Here is a 22,805-nt window from a genome sequence, read left to right as displayed (position 1 = left end):
CTGGAGGCAACCCGGAAGTACTTCTGTATGAAGTAGCAGGCGATGGCCAGGGGCACCAGGGCAATGAGGAACACAGGGGTCACATAGGAGATAACCCCCAGCGCCGACACACACAGCAGGGTGGAGCGACTCAGACACTCCAGGGTGGCAGGGATGTGCTGGGGACACAGCCACCAGTGAAACAGTACATTACTACCATCTACCAGGAAAAGCAACCGAAGGGTTCACAGGCTGTAGCTACTTTGAAAACCACGAAGAAAAATAAGCAAAGTCTATTTGAGATTCATAGAATTTGAAAGTTCCAAGTCAGTATGGTTGAGGCTACTTCTAGTGTTAACACACAGAGAGGGTGGTGTTACAATACCTGGTCTATAGTGTTGGTGTCAGAGGAGAACCTGTTGAGGATGTTGCCCAGGGGAGTGGTCTCAAACAGCCTGAAAGACAACCACACAGATCAACTACACCGTCGTTTTATATCTTACTTTATTGTCCCTGAAAGTTCTCATGTTTTTAAGCTTTTTACTGTTCAGAAGTACAACCTCAAGTGGAAGGATGAAGCTGCTGGTATATCATCAATGCTTCTGTTACAAATTCTATTCCTCTGAGGGTTTTGAGGAATTGAATTTAAAAACAAGGAGACAATGAAAGTGATTATCCTTCTTGGCTGCCACCTTATCTAAAATGGTTCCGTACAGAGCCCCGACCACACGGTCATTAGTTGTCTGTGATCTGGCACTGCGCTGGCGTCGCCGTGGTTTCAGTGTGTGGAAGGCAGATGGACCTCTGGGTAATGGGGCGGTTCACAATGTATACAGTGTCTTACCTCGCTCCCCAGGATGATCGATCGTTACACACACACACCATAAACACACACACACACAAATGCATCTCTCTCTCTCTCTCTCTCTCTCTCTCTCTCTCTCTCTCTCTCTCTCTCTCTCTCTCTCTCTCTCTCTCTCTCTCTCTCTCTCTCTCTCTCTCTCTCTCTCTCTCTCTCTCTCTCTCTCTCTCTCTCTCTCTCTCTCTCTCTCTCTCTCTCCTCTCTCTCTCTCTCTCTCTCTCTCTCTCTCTCTCTCTCTCTCTCTCTCACTCACTCACTCACTCACATGATGCGCACACACACCTTTACCTCATAGGTGCCAGTATGATCTTGCTGAGCAGGTTGTGGTGTAGTTCTTTGGCCACTCTCAGGCCTGTCCACTCTACGGCCACAGAGGTGACCAGACACAGAACGATGCCCAGACAGCACAGCACACTGAACACTGACAGGTACCACGAGTGGCTGAACCCACACTCCTACAGAGGGGAACACAGGGGAAATAGGCTCGGTTAGAGAGCAGTGTGTGTGTCACATGATTAGAGAACTTATCACAAACCAAAATAACATCACACCCCTTCTCTCACACACACACACCAATACTTAGTTCCCTCTGAGAGTAACCCTGAGCGCTACTGTAAAGTCAACTCTAACCATGAGTAATTAGCTGACTACGTTGTTACATGCATGAGTCACCAAGCCTGACTGACTTTGGACTCTCTCCCCCCTCTCTCTCTCCCCCCCTCTCTCTCCCCCCCTCTCTTCTCTCCCCCCCTCTCTTCTCTCTCTCTCTCTCTCTCTCTCTCTCTGGAGAATAAAGTGACTCACAAGTCAAATAATTACTTCTATGTTTCCTTCAGGTGAACTAATTATTCAGCTGAACTTTTCCTTTAAAGGACAGAATGAATGGGATTCTAATTCAAGGTCAACGACAACTCAAAGGGCCTCTGTGAGGAGAGGAGTTGGAGGGTTTTAATGTGCTTCCCAATGTAGGAAACACACACACAGAGGAATGATCTATTAATAAGAGGCAGCCTTTAGTAGCACCAGGGAAACCCACACACCTGCCGTGGCTCCAATGTGTTAATGACACAGCTTACCTTCTCCTCCTGCAAGTATAATGTGTGCGTGCATGTGTGCGCGTGCATGTGTGTGCATACTCAAGTGCTAATAATGATATTACATCACTATAATTACATTACAATAGCATTTGGAAAAATACTTTCTAAGTGACCAAATATTATATCTTTTTATAATCAAATGTAGGAACTGGGTTCTACACTTTGACCCCACAGGTTGAAGATTTTCACAAATGCAGACCATGGTGTTGTGCAGGAGATAATGAAAATTAGGTTGAAAAGTGGTGAAATTGCCCTTTAATCTACAGTCATGGCCAAAAGTTTTGAGAATGACACAAATATTAATTTTCACAAAGTCTGCTGCCTCAGTTTGTATGATGGCAATTTGCATATACTCCAGAATGTTATGAAGAGTGATCAGATGAATTGCAATTAATTGCAAAGTCCCTCTTTGCCGTGCAAATGAACTGAATCCCAAAAAACATTCCCACTGCATTTCAGCCCTGCCACAAAAGGACCAGCTGACATCATGTCAGTGATTCTCTCGTTAACACAGGTGTGAGTGTTGACGAGGACAAGGCTGGAGATCACTGTCATGCTGATTGAGTTTGAATAACAGACTGGAAGCTTCAAAAGAAGGGTGGTGCTTGGAATCATTGTTCTTCTCTGTCAACCATGGTTACCTGCAAGAAAACATGTGCCGTCATCATTGCTTTGCACAAAAAGGGCTTCACAGGCAAGGATATTGCTGCCAGTAAGATTGCACCTAAATCAACCATTTATCAGATCATCATGAACTTCAAGGAGAGCGGTTCAATTGTTGTGAAGAAGGCTTCAGGGCGCCCAAGAAAGTCCAGCAAGCGCCGGGACCGTCTCCTAAAGTTGATTCAGCTGCGGGATCTGGGCACCACCAGTACAGAGCTTGCTCAGGAATGGCAGCAGGCAGGTGTGAGTGCATCTGCATGCACAGTGAGGTGAAGACTTTTGGAGGATGGCCTGGTGTCAAGAAGGGCAGCAAAGAAGCCACTTCTCTCCAGGAAAAACATCAGGGACAGACTGATATTCTGCAAAAGGTACAGGGATTTGACTGCTGAGGACTGGGGTAAAGTCATTTTCTCTGATGAATCCCCTTTCCGAAAGTTTGCGGCATTCGGAAAAAAGCTTGTCCGGAGAAGACAAGGTGAGCGCTGCCATCAGTCCTGTGTCATGCCAACAGTAAAGCATCCTGAGACCATTCATGTGTGGGGTTGCTTCTCAGCCAAGGGAGTGGGCTCACTCACAATTTTGCCTAAGAACACAGCCATGAATAAAGAATGGTACCAACACATCCTCCGAGAGCAACTTCTCCCAACCATCCAGGAACAGTTTGGTGATGAACAATGCCTTTTCCAGCATGATGGAGCACCTTGCCATAAGGCAAAAGTGATAACTAAGTGGCTCGGGGAACAAAACATCAATATTTTGGGTCCATGGCCAGGAAACTCCCCAGAGCTTGTGGTCAATCCTGAAGAGACAAACAAAACCCCACACATTCTGACAAATTCCAAGCATTGATTATGCAAGAATGGGCTGCCATCAGTCAGGATGTGGCCCAGAAGTTAATTGACAGCATGCCAGGGCAGATTGCAGAGGTCTTGAAAAAGAAAGGTCAACACTGCAAAAATGTACTCTTTGCATCAACTTCATGTCATTGTCAATAAAAGCCTTTGACACTTATGAAATGCTTGTAATTATACTTCAGTATTCCATAGTACCATCTGACAAAAATATCTAAAGACACTGAGGCAGCAGACTTTGTGAAAATTAATATCTGTGTCATTCTCAAAACTTTTGTCCATGACTGTAGATACTTTATGCGGATGAGACTGAGTGTAGCTCAAGAGCAACACACACATATGGAGGCTCCGTCTGGGAACATTACTTTGAGGTCAGACGTACTGCACTCAACATGTGTTGTTTTCTAACATTATCTTATGGTCCAATTTCAGCTGTATATATGAAATGAATGCTGTACTTAGCAGGAATTATCATGTAAACTACCATTTCAAATCAAATCAAATTTTATTTGTCACATGCACCGAATACCACAGGTGTACGTACACCTTACAGTGTAGACCTTTATAAGGGAATACAACATTGTACTGTAAATAGTGGTCTGTATAATAAAACGTAACCACCGTTTTTTCAAAGCACATTGCCGTTTGGTTTAGGACCAAATTGACCCCTGACCTGAGCGACGGTGCAGTTTCTCCCGGTGGCGTCCATCTTGGCAGTGATGACGTGGGAGGTCCAGTGGGCCAGCCAGTAGTCGATGGCAACCATGAGGGTGTGTTTGAAGAGCTGTGATAGGAGGAGCAGCGGCAGGAGGAGCCCTGCAGAGGACAGGTAGACCCCACAGGAGCGCCAGGGGATGGTGGTGCGGTGACGCATGGCCTGGGACAGGCTGTCATCCTCCTCACTTTCCACAGACTCTTCTGGAAGGACAGAGAGACGTGTGAGAGAGGGATAGGTAGAGAGAGAGAGAGAAACAGTGAAAGAGAGAGGGGGAAGAGAAAGAGATATAGCTCACAGGAGGTTGGTGGCACCTTAATTGGGGAGGACGGGCTCGTGGTAATGGCTGGAGCGGAATGAGTGGAACGGTATCAAATACATCAAACACATGGTTTGATGCCATTCCATTCGCGCCGTTCCAGACATTATTATGAGCAGTCCTCTCCTCAGCTGCCTCCACTGATATAGCTGTAGCTACAGAGCAGGCAAGGCTTCAGTACTGTATTGATTCGTCATTTGTTTCCTGATGGGCAAAACAAAATCCTCATACTCGTGTCGGGTGTTGGGTTAAGGTTAGAGTAGGGCAGCAGAGAGCAGATATAACACATTGATCATGGTGAGTGAAGCACTGCTCCTCCCCTCATCTAAATATACATCATATCAGCAAGCAAACCTGATGACTGCATGGGCGCCAGGGAGAGAGGGAGAGAAAGAGCGAGGGATGGAGAGAGAGGGAGAGAAAGAGGATGGAAACTGGAAAGAATGGAGTCTTCAAGCTACAAGCCAATAGGAGCAACATGGACATAGGGTAGGATCTACATGGGAAGTACCAAGGAGTGTAGCTGCAGCACGATGCTACAGACTAGTCACGACTGGTCACGACTGGTCACGTCTGGTCACCACTCAGTAAAACCATGCAGTCGGCCCTACTTCAGCTTAAAGAGCAGCAACACTCTGTGCTGGAGACACCTCACGAGTCCACACCGGGGTGCCACCAGAACACAGGTGATAAAGCAGAACACAGAATCAAGAGCACAGACCACCACCAAGACACTGTCACAACAACACGGACAGACACACAAACCAACCAGACTCAGAGTGGGATGCAGTTGCCTAGATGCTGATCTAGGGTCAGTAATGTGGAGGAGGTAATGATGGGGGAAGGTAGCTGATCCTAGATCGGTGCCTAAAGAAATTTTCTATCAAGACATCATAGCAGAGAGACACACTCAGGCCTTGTCCCAATACTCTCTAAACCAGTGTGGGCCTCAGGTCCTAGAGAGCAGCAGTGTGCTGGTGTTCCTGTTTCCCGCTGCTACTTTATTCTACTAGTAATGGTGTTGATTCGTCACCTAGTTTCCCGGGCCTAAACCAGTTGTTGGTTTAAGGGAAAGGATGAAAACCAGAAGACAGTGTGGCAACCAAGGTCCAGATCCCCCCCGTCGCTTCCTTTTCAACAGATCTTAAAGACGTAGAGCCTTTGCCCCCAGGACTTGACCAGTCCATGTCTTTTACAGATCAGTGGTGAATGGTGATCAAGAAAGAGGATGAGAAAAGAAGGCCATTGATGAGTACTACTCCGGGAACACAGACAGACACAACAGGATCAACACACATTATTAGTTCCACAGTAGGTTCAGAGACTGACACAAGGATAGGAAACTGTGGAGGCATCACATTTTAGAGACACAGAGGGTAAATTCATAAGATGTTACCACCCAGTAAATATATCTCCTGTAATTTTGGAGTCTGCACAAACAAAGCATACAAAAGGAAATAGCAATGATGCTAACCCCCTGGTTCCCATCAGAGAGTGATTGATAGCCCGGGGTCCCTCAGTCTCATGGGGAGGTTTGTGAACTTTGACCTCTCACCTTCGTGCTCCTCCTCAGTCTTGGCAGCTTCCTTGGAGTACATGGCCCTCCGCAGGTTCTTACGCTCCAACACCGTCATACTGTCAGCCACTGTCTCCTGGAACAGACAGGCATCAGAGTTTCAGCTGAAGTAGTTTGCCCAAATAGACTTGACCAGATGAATTTAAAACAAAGCAGGAAAAGAGCAAGCTCAGTACAAACACATTACTATTCCTCATCAGTTGCGACAATATCACCACTTTGTCTCTGTCTGTCATTGCCATCTTTAGACACATGGCCTGGTACCTTCTCAAACTCCCCGTCCTGCCGGTGCATCAGGGTCTTCCACTGTTCAAACAGCTTAGGATCAGAGTTCTGGATGTCTTTCAGAGTCCCCTCGGTCTGAATGGTGCTGTCCTTCATCGCTATGATCTGACCGAGGAACGGAGAGAAAGAGATAAAGAACAGGTGGATTAATTAGTGGCTCATTTCTAATAGCAAAACGTTATCTATAGACGTACGCACGCACACACACACAATTACACAATTTTTTTTACTACCCTTGTGGGGACCAAACAATTGATTCCCATTCAAAATCCTATTTCCCCTAAACCTAAACCTAAACCTAATTCTAACCATAACCCTAACCCTAAACCTAACCGCTAAGCCTAAAATAGCCTTTTTCCTTGTGGGGAAGTTTTCTTGTTTTACTATCCTTGTGAGGACTTCTGGTCCCCATAAGGATTGTAAAACCAAAAACCCTCAGACACACTAGTGGCGGTCTGCAGTGTCCGAACAGTTTGGGCTACACACTAATAAGACCCCACTCTCAGAAGGTGAGACTCTCAAGAAACACATGCATGTTGTTTTGCTCTAGGACGCCCACAAGCCTCACAAGACCCGTCTGTGGGTAGCCCTGGAACCAGTAAAAACATAGATTTTTTAAGTATATATGGAAGTATTTTAGTGCAAAAAAAAGGGTATAATTCTTTTTTATATGTTTTATTATATAATCCTGAGCTTTGTTATATCTCTCAGATATAAAACAGACACTTCAAAACATGCTTCCTTTAAAAAAGAATTGGCACTATCTGTTTCGCCATGTATGCATATGTTATCAATGCATTTCTATGGGCTAATAGCAGTAAGGCCAAATTTAGTGTTTCATCAAATAATGTTTTATTTGATTTTTTAAGATACTTACAGGGGTCCTAAAATTCAAAATCAAATAATTAAATGATCTTTGATATGCCCATCTTAAAATAACTCCATATTTTAGCTTAGTAGAAAGGGGAGGACGATATGTTTTTATGAGCATGGCCTTATTTCTATTACAACATATTGGCTAACTGTCATTCCTGTTCCATTCACCCAGCTCAATGTCATATTGATAGGTTTAGGCTGCTACATGATACTCTAATGGAAACAAATTAATAAAACAGAAAGCTCACCTTGACTTGGAAGAGCCTTAGCCAGCTAGCTAACATAAATAGCATTCCTTTCTGTTTGAGACAGGTTGTTGAGTGGGCTAAATTAGCTACATTAGCTACATTAACTAGCTAAATAAGTGAAAGAAGAAAAATAAGAAAAAAAATCTCTTAATTTTTAAAGAAATTAATTTGTTAAACTGTTGTTTTTCTGTCTCTTTGAGTCAACTACTCACCACACGTTATGCACTGCAGTGCTAGATAGCTGTAGCTTTTGCTTTCAGTACTAGATTCATTCTCTGATCCTGTGATTGGATGGACAACATGTCAGTTAATGCTGCAAGAGCTCTGATAGGTTGGAGGACATTCTCCAGAAATCATCATAATTACTGTGTAAGTCTATGGAAGAGGGTGAGAACCATGAGTCTCCTAGGTTTTGTATTGAAGTCAATGTACCCAGAGGAGAACAGAAAATCGCTGTTGTCCGGCTACACCATGGTACTACCCTAGAGGGTGCTGTTGAGGCTACTTTAGACCTTCATTGCAAAACAGTGTGTTTTAATTATTTGATGACGTGAATATATTTAATATAGTTTAATCTAAAAAGGATAACTTTGTTCATGTTTCACTATTTTTATGACATTCACTGAGTAGGATGGCTCTCCCCTTCCTCTGAGGAGCCTCCACTGAGACACACACACACACACACACACACACACACACACACACACACACACACACACACACACACACACACACACACACACACACACACACACACACACACACACACACACACACACTGTGCTCTCACCCAGTCAGCATGTGGTAGGTACTGTAGTTTGTGAGTGACCAGCACCACAGTCCTCTTCTCTTCTCTCAGCAGTTTGAGGATGCCCTCCTGCATCAGGTGGTCACTCAGGTGAATGTCCAGCGCTGAGAACGGGTCATCCTGAAACAACACCGATTAAAAGTGAAAGGTCAAATGGTCAAAAACAGGACTAATGGAGTTCTGACTATTTTGATAAAGCTGATTGGAAAAGCAGATGAAATTAGCTATCTAAACACTTCATTTCTCAGTATACTGAGACTTCTGTTTTGTTGTACGTTGTCCCTGTCCACATGCAGTCTATCGTTCACTGTGTAGACCTGTAGACAGGCTGTCTCTCTCACCAGTAAGACCACATTGGTCTGTTGGTACAGGGCTCTGGCTACACCTATACGCTGGCGTTGCCCTCCTGACAGAATTATACCCTGTAGAGATGGAGGAGAGATGTGAAAGAATGAATGGAGAGATTATTCATTCCATCAGGTCAACACCGTGTCAGTGAGCAAGGCTAACAGACTGAAAACATGCACACACTTACTCAGTCCATCTACTACCTATCCTCTGAGAGCGTTTTACGCCAAAATATTTAAGACATTCGGTCCTCTCTCTCTCTTGCTCTTTGACACATACCCACACCCAATACTGAGTGTTGAGATGTCTGTCTGCCTGCAAGGTGAATCTATGATAGTAGAGGTTATGTAACCCAGACCACATTACAGTGAGTATGTGTGTGTGTGTGTGTGTGTGTGTGTGTGTACAGTGACTTCTTCAGAATAGATTCATACCCCTTGATTTATTCCACATTTAGATTTTCTGTCTACACCCAATACCTCAATGTCAAAGTGGAATTGTGTTTTTCAAAGTATTTACAAATTCATAAAAAAATGAAAATCTTGACGGGTGTGAATATTTTCTGAAGGCAGTGTGTGTGTGTGTGTGTGTGTGTGTGTGTGTGTGTGTGTGTGTGTGTGTGTGTGTGTGTGTGTGTGTGTGTGTGTGTGTGTGTGTGTGTGTGTGTGTGTGTGTGTGTGTGTGTGTGTGTGTGTGTGTGTGTGTGTGTGTGTGTGTGTGTGTGTGTGTGTGTGTGCGCGCGCGCGCGTATGTATGTGTGTGCGCTTGTGTGCACTGAAAAAATAAAGGTTCTGAAATGGTTCTTCCTCAGCTCTGAGAACTCTTGCCCAATAAAGAACCTTTGAGTTAAGTGTGGGGTTCTTGATGTGGCATCTACAGTTCTTCAGAATTTAAAAAAGTGATTGAAATGTATTGAAGCCTGCAGATGTGTCCCTTTCATAGCACACAACAGGGGTCAGGACTGAATTTGGGAAACACTGGTGTAAAATTATCCCATTGTTGGTGTTAATAACCAGAGTGGAACCAAAACCACGCCCATCATTATCATATTTCCCAGCATGCTCTATTGTAGGTTGATTTTTAGAATTGTTTGTTTCAAAATCTATGTTTTTGCATGTACACTGATTGATTAGTTAATCTTATGCTACTCAAATATAAATAACATACATTTTTCTAAACTAATCCAATATTTTACTTGGACTTATTGCACCTGTAACTGAAATGGTTGTTTCTGTTCAAATGTTTAAGGTAGTCTCATTTCTTAGTCTTCCCAACCCTGGCAGTCATTCTGATTGCAGGTTGCGGGTGAATGACAATTCCAAATGTTGGATATCCTCACTCTAGCTGGATTCCAATAGTAATTACACATCCCTTTGCAAGCCAGCATAATATGACTTGTTGACTGGATGTGGTCTGTAAAATATGAGTTGCAGGCCACTGTGTTAGGCTAAAACTTGGCCCTCAAAATAAGGCCTTATGAAATGTGTATTGTATTGCCTTAAATTATGTAATTTTTATGACTACCTATTCACTTAGGATCTCCTGCTTACAGGGGCCTGGTAGAGTGGTGCAAGGAAAATTACCCCTCCCTCAATGTCAACAAAACGAAGGAGCTGATCGTGGACATCAGGAGACAACAGCGCATGTAGACTCACACAAACGCATATGCTTCAAATAACACACACACTCAATTCGGTTAACCCAGAAAAAAATTATTGCGTATGTTTACATAGTCTGTACATGAGAGATTACACACACACCGACATTACAGAAATACACTCCGCAACATTACTAAGACACACACACACACCTTTGTCACATGCATAACATTTGTTGCACCAAACTCACAATAATAAAATAGATATGGAGAGAACACAACCTAGACCTGATCACATAACAACATGATGCCTGACCAAATGAAACATGACAGTGTACTGGGTAGCCTCTGATGATGGTGGTACATATAAACATCAACACGAGACAGGTGGTGACAGGCATCACTAGTAACAGAGATTCTGTCTCAACGGGACAAACCTGAATACATAAAGGTTATACCTAAATAGTATTACCATGCAGTCCTGACTGTCAGTTAGTTACTGAGAGTGAAGAGAGACAGGCACGGGTGGTCCTGAGTGACAGAAACAGTGGCAGAAACAGAAACAGAGACAGTGCTGGTCACTGACCCTCTCTCCAATCTCCGTCTGGTCTCCCTGTGGCAGGATGTCGATATCCGGCTGCAGGGAACACGCCTCAATGACAGCATGGTACCTGGGCAACACCGAAACAGGTAATCAGATGACAACTGTGACATTAAAACAAAGACCCTGCAATGTCAATAAGGTTACTTGGCTGGGTGAAAGCTGATACTGTATGAGGACTAGTAGACACCACCTCCACTTATTTTGAAGTATGCTTTAGTGGCAATTCAATTCATGGTCATTCAGATGTATGCTAACTATGGATACCAACAGTGATTGTGCAGCAACCCAGTCAACAACAGTATTTATTCTCAGTTTGTATTCAGGCTGAAACTCTAAGAAGAAATGAATTGTATGTTGGGATGAATCAGGCCTGGGTTTTTTTATTTCTGCGAGATGAAGAAAAGAGGGAAAGAGAGAGGGGCTAGTGAGGGAATGAGAGGCCAGAGAACAAGAAAAGCCTGAAGGAGAGAATAAAACAGACAGCCTAGGAAGGAAGGCCTAGAGTAGAATACTGATTTCGTCATCTCCCTCCCACTCGCACCCCCAGCTTTTCATACCTCACCTGCCTGCTCCCGCTGACTTTCTGTCCGACACCCACCCGCTTCCGCAAAAACTGGTCCCCAACCGCAGTCCCGCAATGTTATTTTGTCGTATTTGACGCAGCTGGTTTGCCAGCAATGGTCCCAGCAATTTTGCGCCCTATGGGCAATACCAAATGCACAAAATAACCTAAGAAGAAATAGTTTAAATTACCAGAGATTACATTATATTAGGCCATCGGTATTACTGTGCTATATCAGCCAATAAACTAGAGGTAGTTTGAAGAGAGCACAGTTGGACTTTCGCTTGACCTACGTCTTGCGTGGATAGCCTACTTTCAGGAGCGGGACGATTTTCAGATGAAGAGAAATACGGGTGATCAATAGGCCTATTTACTACTTACTAGTTGTAAACTATAGCCTCATGATATTTAAGAAGTTAATTTCCTTGGAAAGATAGGCCTATTAAACTTCCCCGTGCTTCTCTGCCCATGCATATAGCTTACACTGTAAAAACCGTAACTTGTTTTTACAGTAACTTGCTGGCAGACAGTTACCTGTAAGTTACTGTAAAAAAGGTACAGTATGTTACCTTAAATAACAAAGAAACGTTGGTTTAACAGTACATTACTGTAAACAAGTGCTTTTACGATTACATACTTTAACTTTTTTTTACAGTAACTTATAGGTAACTGGCTGCCAGTAAGTAAAAACCAACCTGATCTCAGAGCATTTCGTATTATTCTGTATGTAAATCCAGGACACTCCATTTAGCATGATATGTTACGTTTCGTATGGTATGTATTATTTTGTTGATGTCCATCACCCATTTCGTATGATATCTTACAATTTACAATTCAAATGATATGTTATGAATTTGGAAAACGTACAACAGGTTACACATTTTTTAAACATATGATATGCCACGAATCTCTATGAAGGAAGTTAGAGGTAGTTTCGCGTCAGCATGCAAGCAGATTCCCATAGACTTCCAGTCATTATGCTAATGCTAGTTAGCATTGGCTCGCGAAACTACCTCTAATTTCCTTTATACTGAACACAAAGACAAAAATGGTATCAACGAGTTCATCTGACGGGGAGGTCGATAAAGTTTCCCTTTATGTGTGGGGTTCTTGATGTGGCATCTACTGTTTTACAGAATTCTAAAAGGTTATTGAAATGTATGGAAGGCTGCAGATGTGTCCATTTCATAGCACACATCAAATTGGCCAGTATTAACTAGGGTTTATTTTTCAGTGTAACATTTCTAAGGTACTGTAAAGAGTTAAATTAACACTCAGTGATGTAAAACAACCCCAGTGTTGGTGTTAATAACCAGAGTTGAACTATAACCACGTCCATCTTTATCATAATTCCCAGAATGCTCTATTGCAGGTTGATTTGTAGAATTGTATGTTTCAATATCTATGTTTTTGCATGCACATTGATTGATTAATTAATCTTATGCTATTAAAATATATATAACATAGATTTTTCTAAACTATTCTAATCTGTTACTTATTTCACCCGTTACTGAAATGTTTGTTCCAGTTTAGATGTTTAAGGTATTGTCATATCTTAGTCTTCCCAACCCTGGCAGTCTTTCTGAATGCAGGTGACTAAAAGTCCCAAATGTGGGCTATCCCCACTCTGGCTGGATTCCAATAGGAATGTCACATCCTTTTGCAAGTCATTATAATGTGACTTGTAGGCCTGATATGGCCACTGTATTAGGGTTAAACTAGGCCTTCAAAAGAAGGTTTTACGAAAAATGTATTTTTTAAATACATTTTATTGACAACATATTCACTTTATGGATGGTACTGGTAACCCTGGGAAACCCTGGGAAACCCTACAACATGGCTATTCAATTCTGTTCCTGGAGGGCCAAAACACTTCTGGTTTTGGATGTTTGTAGGGTTCGTCAAAGAACCCTCCCATTTGTGGTTCTTCGGAGACCCTAAAATAGTTCCCCTATGGCATCGCTCTCGAGAACCTTATTCTGTTCCAGCTTGCACCTTTATTTTTAAGAGTGTAGGCTAATTCATACAAATATTTTTATCCCAAAGTTGTCTGTCTGACCATCTGCAGCATGATAAATGCAGACTGCGCCGCAATGATCTCTGTCGGAGCCCGCAGCCCTCAGCATATTGGGCAGACTACAGATTGTTTGACCCTGGGGGGGTTATTAACCCACATGCTTCCCAGCCGAAACAGTTCGGAAGAGTTCCAGCATATATTATGAAGACATTTTGTGAAGTTTTTGTCAGTTTTGGACTTCAGTAAGGGTTTTTTCGGCTGTTCGGGCACACCATTTATTTTCTGAAGGCCAGCCGAAGTTCGGGAGCCGACGTGTCCTAAGACTTTATTCTTCAATAAAGTCTTTGTTGTCATTCAATGAGAGATTACTTGTTTTCATGCACATTTTCTCATTGAGAAATACTGCAACATCTTAGTTAGATGTAAAATTGCACGACTAAGATCTCCTCTGAAAAAACATCAAAGTTAATTCCATATTTCTTGTGTCCACGATCAGCTCCTGTGCTCTGAGAAACAGAGAGAGGGGGAGGGAGAGAAAAAGAGCGCTTGCTCAACCACTGTTCTCAGAGACGAAGAGAGAGAACTTTTGTGAGTGTAATGTTTACTGTTAATTTTTATTGTTTATTTCACTTTTGTTTATTATCTAGTTCATTTGCTTTGGCAATGTTAACATATGTTTCCCATGCCAATAAAGCCCTTAAATTGAATTGAGAGAGAGGAGAGAGTGAGTGGAAGAGAGGGAGAGAAAAGTAACCAGTGTGAGAAGGTAAACACTACTCTTTTATGCGTCTCCACACCAACAGAGAAAAATCAGGGTTCCATGAGATAATATTTTCTGCAGCTAGCCCATTAAGCCCAGAGAGAGGAGATAGGACCATAAACACAGGCTTCCTGCTCTTCTGGGAAACCATTTGTCATTAGGATTTTTTTTAAAGCATGTGTCACAGTGCCCATCCAGTGGCAGTGGAAACATATGGTGTCCTGCCACGGGTGGGGGTTTGTGGCTGGGTGCGAGGGCAGATACAGTTCTCAATGACAAATGAGGCAAACAGAGATTCAGAATGGCCTGAATCAGAGGTCAAGTAACCCTTGGGCTTTGGGGATCCATAATGCATCACTCTTTACTGTACTGTACTATAGAATTCCAGTAGTTAAGAATTTTGCTGTAACTTTACATACATTTGTTACAGTGTAGATACCATGTTTCACTTTTGTTCTAATGGTTTACAAGTCATTTATAATCAAGTCTCACCTGGGTTTGATCATGGGCATTTCGAAGGTGATGTTCTCCACTAGCGTCGCATTGAGCAGCCAGGGCTTCTGGGAAGCGTAGGCCACAGAGCCTCTCTTCCTGCCAAGATAAACACAGTGACAACAACTGACCACTGCCTGTCTAGGGATACAGCACTACTGTCATCCAAAGTAGCTGTTGCCACATATTTATTTTATACTTTGTTACAAGGTCTGCAATGAGCGAGGTAAAGTGGTTTTGGATTGCTTTCGGTGTTGTTCAATAACAATGGAATAGCAAGGTATTATCTTGCAGGCAATTACTTCACTGTATTGACTAGATACTGGCTGTATTCTTTTATATTGTGATAACAGTGATATACAGCATCTCCATAGTGACCATCTGGTGAGAGGAGTCATGTTGTGTGTGCTTACTGGATATCTCCATCACCAGCAGCATCTTTGTCTGATGTGGGGCTGCAATGGAAAATGCGCACGCATGCACGCACACACACACACAAACACACACGCACACATTGTTAGCCCAAGCAATGTCTACAGTCAGCATCACAAACCAAAACAGGGCTGTCATGTTGCCCTACATGAGCAGTAGCAGAACGTCTATCATTAGATCTAAGTGTGTCTATAAATAAATAAAAACTTGTATTACTTCCTGTTGTTTGCAGACTCATCAACTGGGTGCTCTGACGCACTCTGAGTATAGAGGAGTTGTTGAGAAAAGCTGAATACACGATGCCTGGATTTGCTGTTGATGTATGTACTCTGTTATTGTGTCTTGGTGCAGTTGTGACATATTATGTTGTGTATTTGTGACATATTGGGCGCTTTCGAGCGGCTCACTTTTGTCAAGTTACCATCGTTAGCTTTCAAAGTGTTGCATTATGGGGACAAAAACTGTCCGACTTACGTCTACTGGTCGACTGCATGAACTTTTTTACATAAGTCATGTGTTCAATAGTCATGAAGTTTTTGACTGCAGTCGACTTTAAGTTTCTGCAGTTGCTTTTCACTAACTTCATCCTGCAGCCATCGCCTACATTGTGGGAGGCTCTATAGCCAACCAATCATTAGAGTGTTTTTGTTTGAAGCGCGTGAACGTGACCAAAGATGTGACTAAAACGGTAACCAACTTTGCTGCAATTCATGTACTGTATACAGGAACTCTCTCTCACCAATTGATTGTGCAATGTACATGTATTTTCTGATAGTTAGTGTATAATATGGGGATTGGAGATGTGTTATTCTGACATTATAAAGAACGACTTTTACCAACAATGGCAACACTGCCATGTTGCAAAACCACATCATAGCTAGGTTTCCATACAATATTCATGTCAATATTTAAAAAATCGCATAAATTCCTGCATAATTGATTTTACCAACACAAAAAGATCCCAACTTGTCTAGCGTATTTTGATTTGTCGACATTTGGAAAGTTCACGGAAAAATGTTCTGTTTCCATCAGGCCTATAATTCCGTTTTTTTATCCAACATGCTTTACTCGCATAAAAAAGTTGGCTGGAAATCTGGTGACTGTCCAACTTTTGTCTGTCACAGATGCACCTCCCCTGACTTCATTCCAGACTTTCGTCTAGAGTCGGTGGCTTTCACCTTACCACTCAAATGCGCCCATAGTGTAGGTTGTGACAAATTTGTAGGTGTGAGGTATTAGCGTAATAATTAAAAGATAGAGGAGAATGGATGACAGGAGCTCAGCCTGTCCTTGATAGAAGGGAGAGGAGGAGAAGGGGCGTAGGGTAGGAGGAGCTAGAATATTTTGCTGTGTTGTTGATAGGCCCTGCATGGGATGCTTATCTAATTATACCGAACACCACAGACATGTCCTAGACAGGCTGTGCTCCACCACAGGAAATTGGCCAGTGTTACCTAGTGTTAATTTTTCAGTGTAACATTTATTGTGTTGATTTAGGAGTTACCTTAACTCTGTAAGTGTTAAATTAACTCATTAGTGTTAAAATAACCCCAGTGTTGGTGTTGATAACCAGTATTGAGTGTGATTGTGTCAGTTTTACTCTGTGGAGAGTAAAAACGTTCCCATCAAAACCATGCCCGTCATTATCAGATTTCCCAGCATGCTCTACTGCAGGTAGATATTTTTAGGATTGTTCATTGATTGATTGATTAATACTATGTTACACAAAGATAAATAACATATATTTTACTAAACTAATTGATTAATTGATTGATTGATTAATCTTATGCTACACAAAGATAAATAGCATATATTTTCTAAACTAATCTAATCAGTTAGTTTGATTTATTGCACCCGTTACTGAAATGGTTGTCCCAGTTTAAATAGTTAGTCTTCTTATCAACTTTCCTACCATTCATTCCATCTGTTTGACAGCCTTATGCTGGCTGGATTCCAATAGCTATTACACATCACTTTGCAAGCCAGCATAATGTGGCCTGTAAACCAGGGGTTTCAACAACTATGTCTCTATCTCACAAATATAGTCATGGGTGGTAACTAGTGAGGGGGAAATTAAGCTTACTGAAGCGTTGAGGTTTTCCAGCCAATTGTGTCGAAAATAGGTCCATTACTCGAGGCTTTGAACACAGTGTACACTAGTGGCACCTGCTGGTCAAAAGCAAATTATTATAGATGACGTCCCACACCCCGTAGCATGTGCGCAGCGTAGCATTTTTGTCTTCTACCAAACCAATACAAAACCAATCAGGTGGTTGTTTGAAGAAACACCAAAGTGATACATGCATTGGCACACTGCTTTGAAGTACAATGCTTAGCGATTTTGACGCATACCTCGGAGTTCCGGTATCAAAAGTAACATCACTGGTGGTAACTCTACAATTCACTCAAAAAGCCCAGGCACACAAGGAAATTATATTGGAGGCATGGCTTAGGTAGGGGCGTGGTTTTTAACTACTTCGTTTTGGCCTCCCGTGAGTAGAAGTGTTGTACCAGTTTAAGTGGTTATGTTAATTCAAGTTTGAGCATGTCTGCTGCTAGTCCTGAAGTCTTTGTAAAAGTGTATATAAGAACATTGGTCAGTACAAGACTTGTTAATGTAATGTCTTATCCAACGTGAGTGACCTTGTCAAGTGATACGGACCTCTTTGCGTAATGGTTAAAAACACTATGAGGTGTTCCTACAAAACAGTATAAAGTGTTCATTTCCTTAAACTGACAAAATGTAACAACGTCAGCACTAGGCACAGTGTTAATTTAACAGTGGAAAGTGTGAACCCGTATAGACACCGGTCCAGTGTTAAATCAACATGACAGTGTTAACATGACATGACATTTAACACTGAATAATTTGCTGTGAGTGCTTAAACAGTGGATTAGGTGGAGTGGTCCCTGGAGATTAAGGGGAGAATCCTAATGTCCACTTAAATAACAATTTCACTTCGGACCTGAAGGATTCGGACCTGAAGTTGGGAGTAAGGTGTAGCAGTGAGGGAACATTTACCTAATAACACCATAAGTGGAGCTTGTGCTGAGGTCATGTCAAAGACATGATGATGATAACTGATCGGAATGATACAACTTCATTATTGATTTAGTCTCCCAGTCCCTGCACAAAATAGTAATTATAAGAAGTGGTAGAGAGTCTAAAGGTATGGTTTACAGGCTGTATACTGTATAGCACTGCCTCAAAGGGAAGAAGTACAGATACACACTCATTTCTCTTTTGAACTACTATGCACTGCTGCCCATCAAGTGTACACTAATTATATTTCTGACATTACCTCATACACAACCACATCCCCTAAAATATCTAAGAGGTTACTACACTAACGGTCATCTGGGATGCAACAGAGCAACCACAGGTTAGCAGCTATAACCTTGGTGGTCTTGATGTGATGCTTATTAAGGACAAAACCTCCCTCTCTACAGATCTCTATAGGAAACCTACAGACAGGAACACCCTCCTTAGAGGTGACAGCTTCATCCATGTCCACTTATCAAAACTCTCCCTGTAAGTCCATTCAGCCGCATCAGAAGAATATGCCGCTCTGATGCTTCTTACCAGAGACAGACCTCACACAAAAGTTGAATGAAAAAGGGTACAAAGACAATTGGGTAAAACATGCCAATGATCGTTTTGAAGGGTAAGAAAGCCTTAAACCAAAAGTAAAAGAAAAAGCAGAACGTGTCCCATCATGCTTCACCCAATATGCACCATTGGGGAAGGCATTTAAGGACATTATCAGGAAGCACTGGTACATTATTGATACTGACCCACGATTAAAACGTATCTTTAAATATCCCCCATGTATGGTCTTTAAAAGAACCCCAAACGTGAGAGACATTGTGCTCAACTCTGATTATCCACCTGAGAAATAGGAAACTTTCTTGGACAAGGTTCTGGATGGTAATTACAAATGTGGCCAATGTGCACAATACAGCTTCAAGTATAAATGTGACTAATTTACCCACCCCCGGACAGGACAAAGGTTTCAAATCAAAGGCCTGATTACCTTCATGTCCACCAATGTTGTTTACATGTTGAAATGTCCCTGTGGTCTGTCTTACATTGGGAAAACCCATAGATGCCTTAAGATCTGGATCAGTGAGCACCGCAGCAATATACAGACAGGTGAGACAAAAAACCCCGGTTGCTGTTCATTTGGAATAGAAATGGTCAAGATGTCACACAGGGGAGGGAGGGGACACTGAGAGGAAACTTCTTCAACGTGAATCTTTCTGGCTCCACAGGCTCAACACATTGTCTCCTCTTGGCCTTAACGAGGAGTTCGACTTAAAACTGTTTTTAGAGTTCCAAAATGTCCAAACTATTGTTTTTTTTAATCCTAATTGAATATTGAGTGTTTTTATATATTACTGTAAATATTGATCACATTACTTGTGTATGGTCATATACAGTGTATTCAGAAAGTATTCAAACCCCTTGACTTTTTCCACATTTTATTACGTTAGCCTTTTTCTAAAATGGATTAAAAAAAAAAAAATCCTCATCAATCCACAACAATACTCCATAATGGCAAAGCAAAAACAAGGTTTTTATTTTTTTTTGCAAATGTATAAAAAAAAAAAAATGGAAAAATATACATTTACATAATTATTCAGACGCTTTACTCAGTACTTTGTTGTAGCACTTTTGGCAGCGATTACAGCCTTGAGTCTTCTTGGGTATGACACTACAAGCTTGGCACACTTGTATTTGTGGCGTTTCCCCCATTCTTCTATGTAGACCCTCTCAAGCTCTGTCAGGTTAGATGGGGAGTGTTGCTGCACAGCTATTTTCAGGTTTCTCCAGAAATGTTCGATTGGGTTCAAGTCCGGGCTCTGGCTCGGCCACTCAAGGACATTCAGAGACTTGTCCCGAAGCCACTCCTGCGATGTCTTGGCTCTGTGCTTAGGGTCACTGTCCTGTTGGAAGTAGAACGTTCACCCACATTCTGAGGTCCTGAGCGCTCTGGAGCAGGTTTTCATCAAGGATCTCTCTGTACTTTGCTCTGTTCATTTTTCCCTCGATCCTGACTAGTCTCCCCAGTCCCTGCCGCTGAAAAACATCCCCACAGCATGATGCTGCCACCACCATGCTTCATCATAGGGATGGTTCTAGGTTTCCTCCAGATGGGACGCTTGACATTCAGGCCAAAGAGTTCACTCTTGGTTTCATCAGACCAGAGAATCTTGTTTCTCATTGTCTGAGAGTCCTTTAGGTGCCTTTTTGGCACACTCAAAGCGGGCTATCTTGTGCCTTTTACTGAGGAGTGGCTTCCGTCACACCACTCTACCATAAAGGCCTGATTGGTGGAGTGCTGCAGAGATGGTTGTCCTTCTGGAAGGTTCTCCCATCTCCACAGAGGAGCTCTGGAGCTTTGTCAGACTGACAGGTTCTTGGTCACCTCTCTGACCAAGGCTCTTCTCCCCCAATTGCTCATTTTGGCAGGGCAGCCAGCTCTAGGAACAGTCTTGGTGGTTCCAAACTTCTGCCATTTAAGAATAATGGAGGCCACTGTGTGCTTGGGGACCATCAACACTGCAGAAATGTTTTGGTACCCTTCCCCAGATCTGTGCCTCGACACAATCCTGTCTCGGAGCTCTACGGATAGTTTCTTCAACCTCATGGCTTAGTTTTTGCTCTAACAGGCACCGTCAACTGTGGGATCTTATATAGACAGGTGTGTGCCTTTCCAAATCATGTCTAATCAATTGAATTTACCACAGGTGGATTCCAATCAAGTTGTGGAAACAGCTCAAGGATGATCAATGGAAACAGGATGCACCTGAGCTCAATTTCGAGTCTCATAGCAAAGGGTCTCAATACTTATGTAAATAAGGTCTTTGTTTTATAATTTTAATACATTTGCAAAAATGTCTAAAAACCTGTTTTCGCTTTGTCATTATGGGGTATTGTGTGTAGATGGATGAGGAATAAAAATGATTTAATACATTTTAGAATAAGGCTCTAATGTAACAAAATGTGGAAAAAGTCAAGGGTTCTGAATACTTTCCGAATGCACAGTATTTTTATACATTGTGTGTTGATATTGTGAACCTAATGTTATATATTTTTACCTCCCAGGAAGTGATGTCACTGAGTACTGCCCCTATATATAAGACCTTCCACCCCCACCTGGGATATGGATGCCTGATGAAGACTTAAGGGTGGAAACGTTGAGTAGCAGTGTGCAGCATTATCCTTTCTGTTCTTCAGTCTGGGTGAAACACATGTATTTATTAATTACTCTGGTAGCCCTGGCCTGCTGAGGGATTACTGATGTTTCCTGGATTCTGCCAGCAGGTACACACACAAGCATGCTCGCACGCATGCACATACACAAACAGCTTAGCATAGTACAGAGTTGAGTGTTTTATTAGAGAAAGTAGCAGAGCAGGACAGAGGGATTATCCAATGACAGGACAGGGACACCAGCCGTGTGTGTCCTTTCTGTGTGTGCACGTGTGTGTGTGTGCACATGTGTGTGTGTGTGGGTCATGCTGTGAGTGATATCATTGATGGATGGAAAGTTGAGCTGTTGTGACGGGGATGCATTGCATATTCAAACGTATCCTGCTGTATGTGTGTGTGTGTGTGTGTGTGTGTGTGTGTGTGTGTGTGTGTGTGTGTGTGTGTGTGTGTGTGTGTGTGTGTGTGTGTGTGTGTGTGTGTGTGTGTGTGTGTGTGTGTGTGTGTGTGTGTGTGTGTGTGTGTGTGTGTGTGTGTGTGTGTGTGTGTGTGTGTGTGTGTGTATGAGAGAGAGAGAGTGTTGCCAGAGAAATAAACACAGTGTATGGCCTACTGGGAAATGCCTTCTAAACGTAACTCTGATGTTGATGTGCTGTTTATCAGTGACTCCTGGTCATATTGCGTCGACCTGGATTACACCTAGAACTATGGAAATGTTCCTGTGATTCAACACATTCACATACCTGTCATTTTCCTCTGAGTCCAGGCTGGGCAAACTGCAGACAATAGAAAGGGAGGAGAAAATACAAAGGTCATTTCAATGTCAAAAGGTAGAATATTATTAATGACAATATATCTCAAACTATGAACTCTTGCAGTTACAGAAGTACTAAATGCCCAATTTATAAAACAATTTAATTTTAATCTTTGACCCGACCTCTGTTACCCATAGTCTCCAATTCACTGTGACATTTGTTTTACTCCTGGTTCAGTTTGAACTTCCCCAGGCCAGTAGAGAGCTGTTTGCGTACTCCTGGTTCAGTTTGAACTTCCCCAGGCCAGTAGACAGCCGTTTGAGTACTCCTGGTTCAGTTTGAACTTCCCCAGGCCAGTAGACAGCTGTTTGAGTACTCCTGGTTCAGTTTGAACTTCCCCAGGCCAGTAGACAGCTGTTTGAGTACTCCTGGTTCAGTTTGAACTTCCCCAGGCCAGTAGACAGCTGTTTGAGTACCCATCCTAAACTCAGTGAAGAGTGAAATTAACATTCAGTGATGTAAAAGAGCCCCCAGTGTTGGTGTTAATAACCAGAGTTATTGTTTTACACTGTGGAGAGTAAAACATTCCCATCAAAACCACAGCCACCATTATATTTCCCAGCATGCTGTACTACAGGTGGATTTTTTGCCATTGTTTTTAAAGGTCATGAACAGTCAAAATCATGTTTTTCATGAAATGTGAGTATATTTGAAGGAAACCAGATGAATGTATGATGGCCAAAGT

General features: G+C 42.4%; 1 protein-coding gene across 2 annotated transcripts in view; it reads right to left on the bottom strand.

Annotated features, from left to right (window-relative positions):
• LOC139578184 (ATP-binding cassette sub-family C member 8-like) overlaps positions 1 to 22,805 on the bottom strand; it is a 152,752-nt gene that overhangs the window by 22,788 nt on the left and 107,159 nt on the right. For both annotated transcript variants that reach the window (XM_071405476.1, XM_071405477.1), the window contains exons 17-28: positions 22,049 to 22,081; positions 15,073 to 15,114; positions 14,660 to 14,758; positions 10,811 to 10,895; positions 8,621 to 8,701; positions 8,262 to 8,399; positions 6,327 to 6,452; positions 6,042 to 6,138; positions 4,126 to 4,370; positions 1,130 to 1,296; positions 365 to 434; positions 1 to 158 (exon numbers count right to left, since the gene is read on the bottom strand). In XM_071405476.1, the coding sequence (XP_071261577.1) occupies positions 1 to 158; positions 365 to 434; positions 1,130 to 1,296; positions 4,126 to 4,370; positions 6,042 to 6,138; positions 6,327 to 6,452; positions 8,262 to 8,399; positions 8,621 to 8,701; positions 10,811 to 10,895; positions 14,660 to 14,758; positions 15,073 to 15,114; positions 22,049 to 22,081 (1,341 nt within the window). The remainder of the gene's footprint in view (positions 159 to 364; positions 435 to 1,129; positions 1,297 to 4,125; positions 4,371 to 6,041; positions 6,139 to 6,326; positions 6,453 to 8,261; positions 8,400 to 8,620; positions 8,702 to 10,810; positions 10,896 to 14,659; positions 14,759 to 15,072; positions 15,115 to 22,048; positions 22,082 to 22,805) is intronic.

This window comes from Salvelinus alpinus, chromosome 6 (assembly GCF_045679555.1).
Source record: "Salvelinus alpinus chromosome 6, SLU_Salpinus.1, whole genome shotgun sequence".
In the NCBI taxonomy this organism is placed as follows: Eukaryota; Metazoa; Chordata; class Actinopteri; order Salmoniformes; family Salmonidae; genus Salvelinus; species Salvelinus alpinus.
The sequence above is the reverse complement of the archived record's forward strand: the minus strand, read 5'-3'. Positions and strand labels throughout refer to the sequence as shown.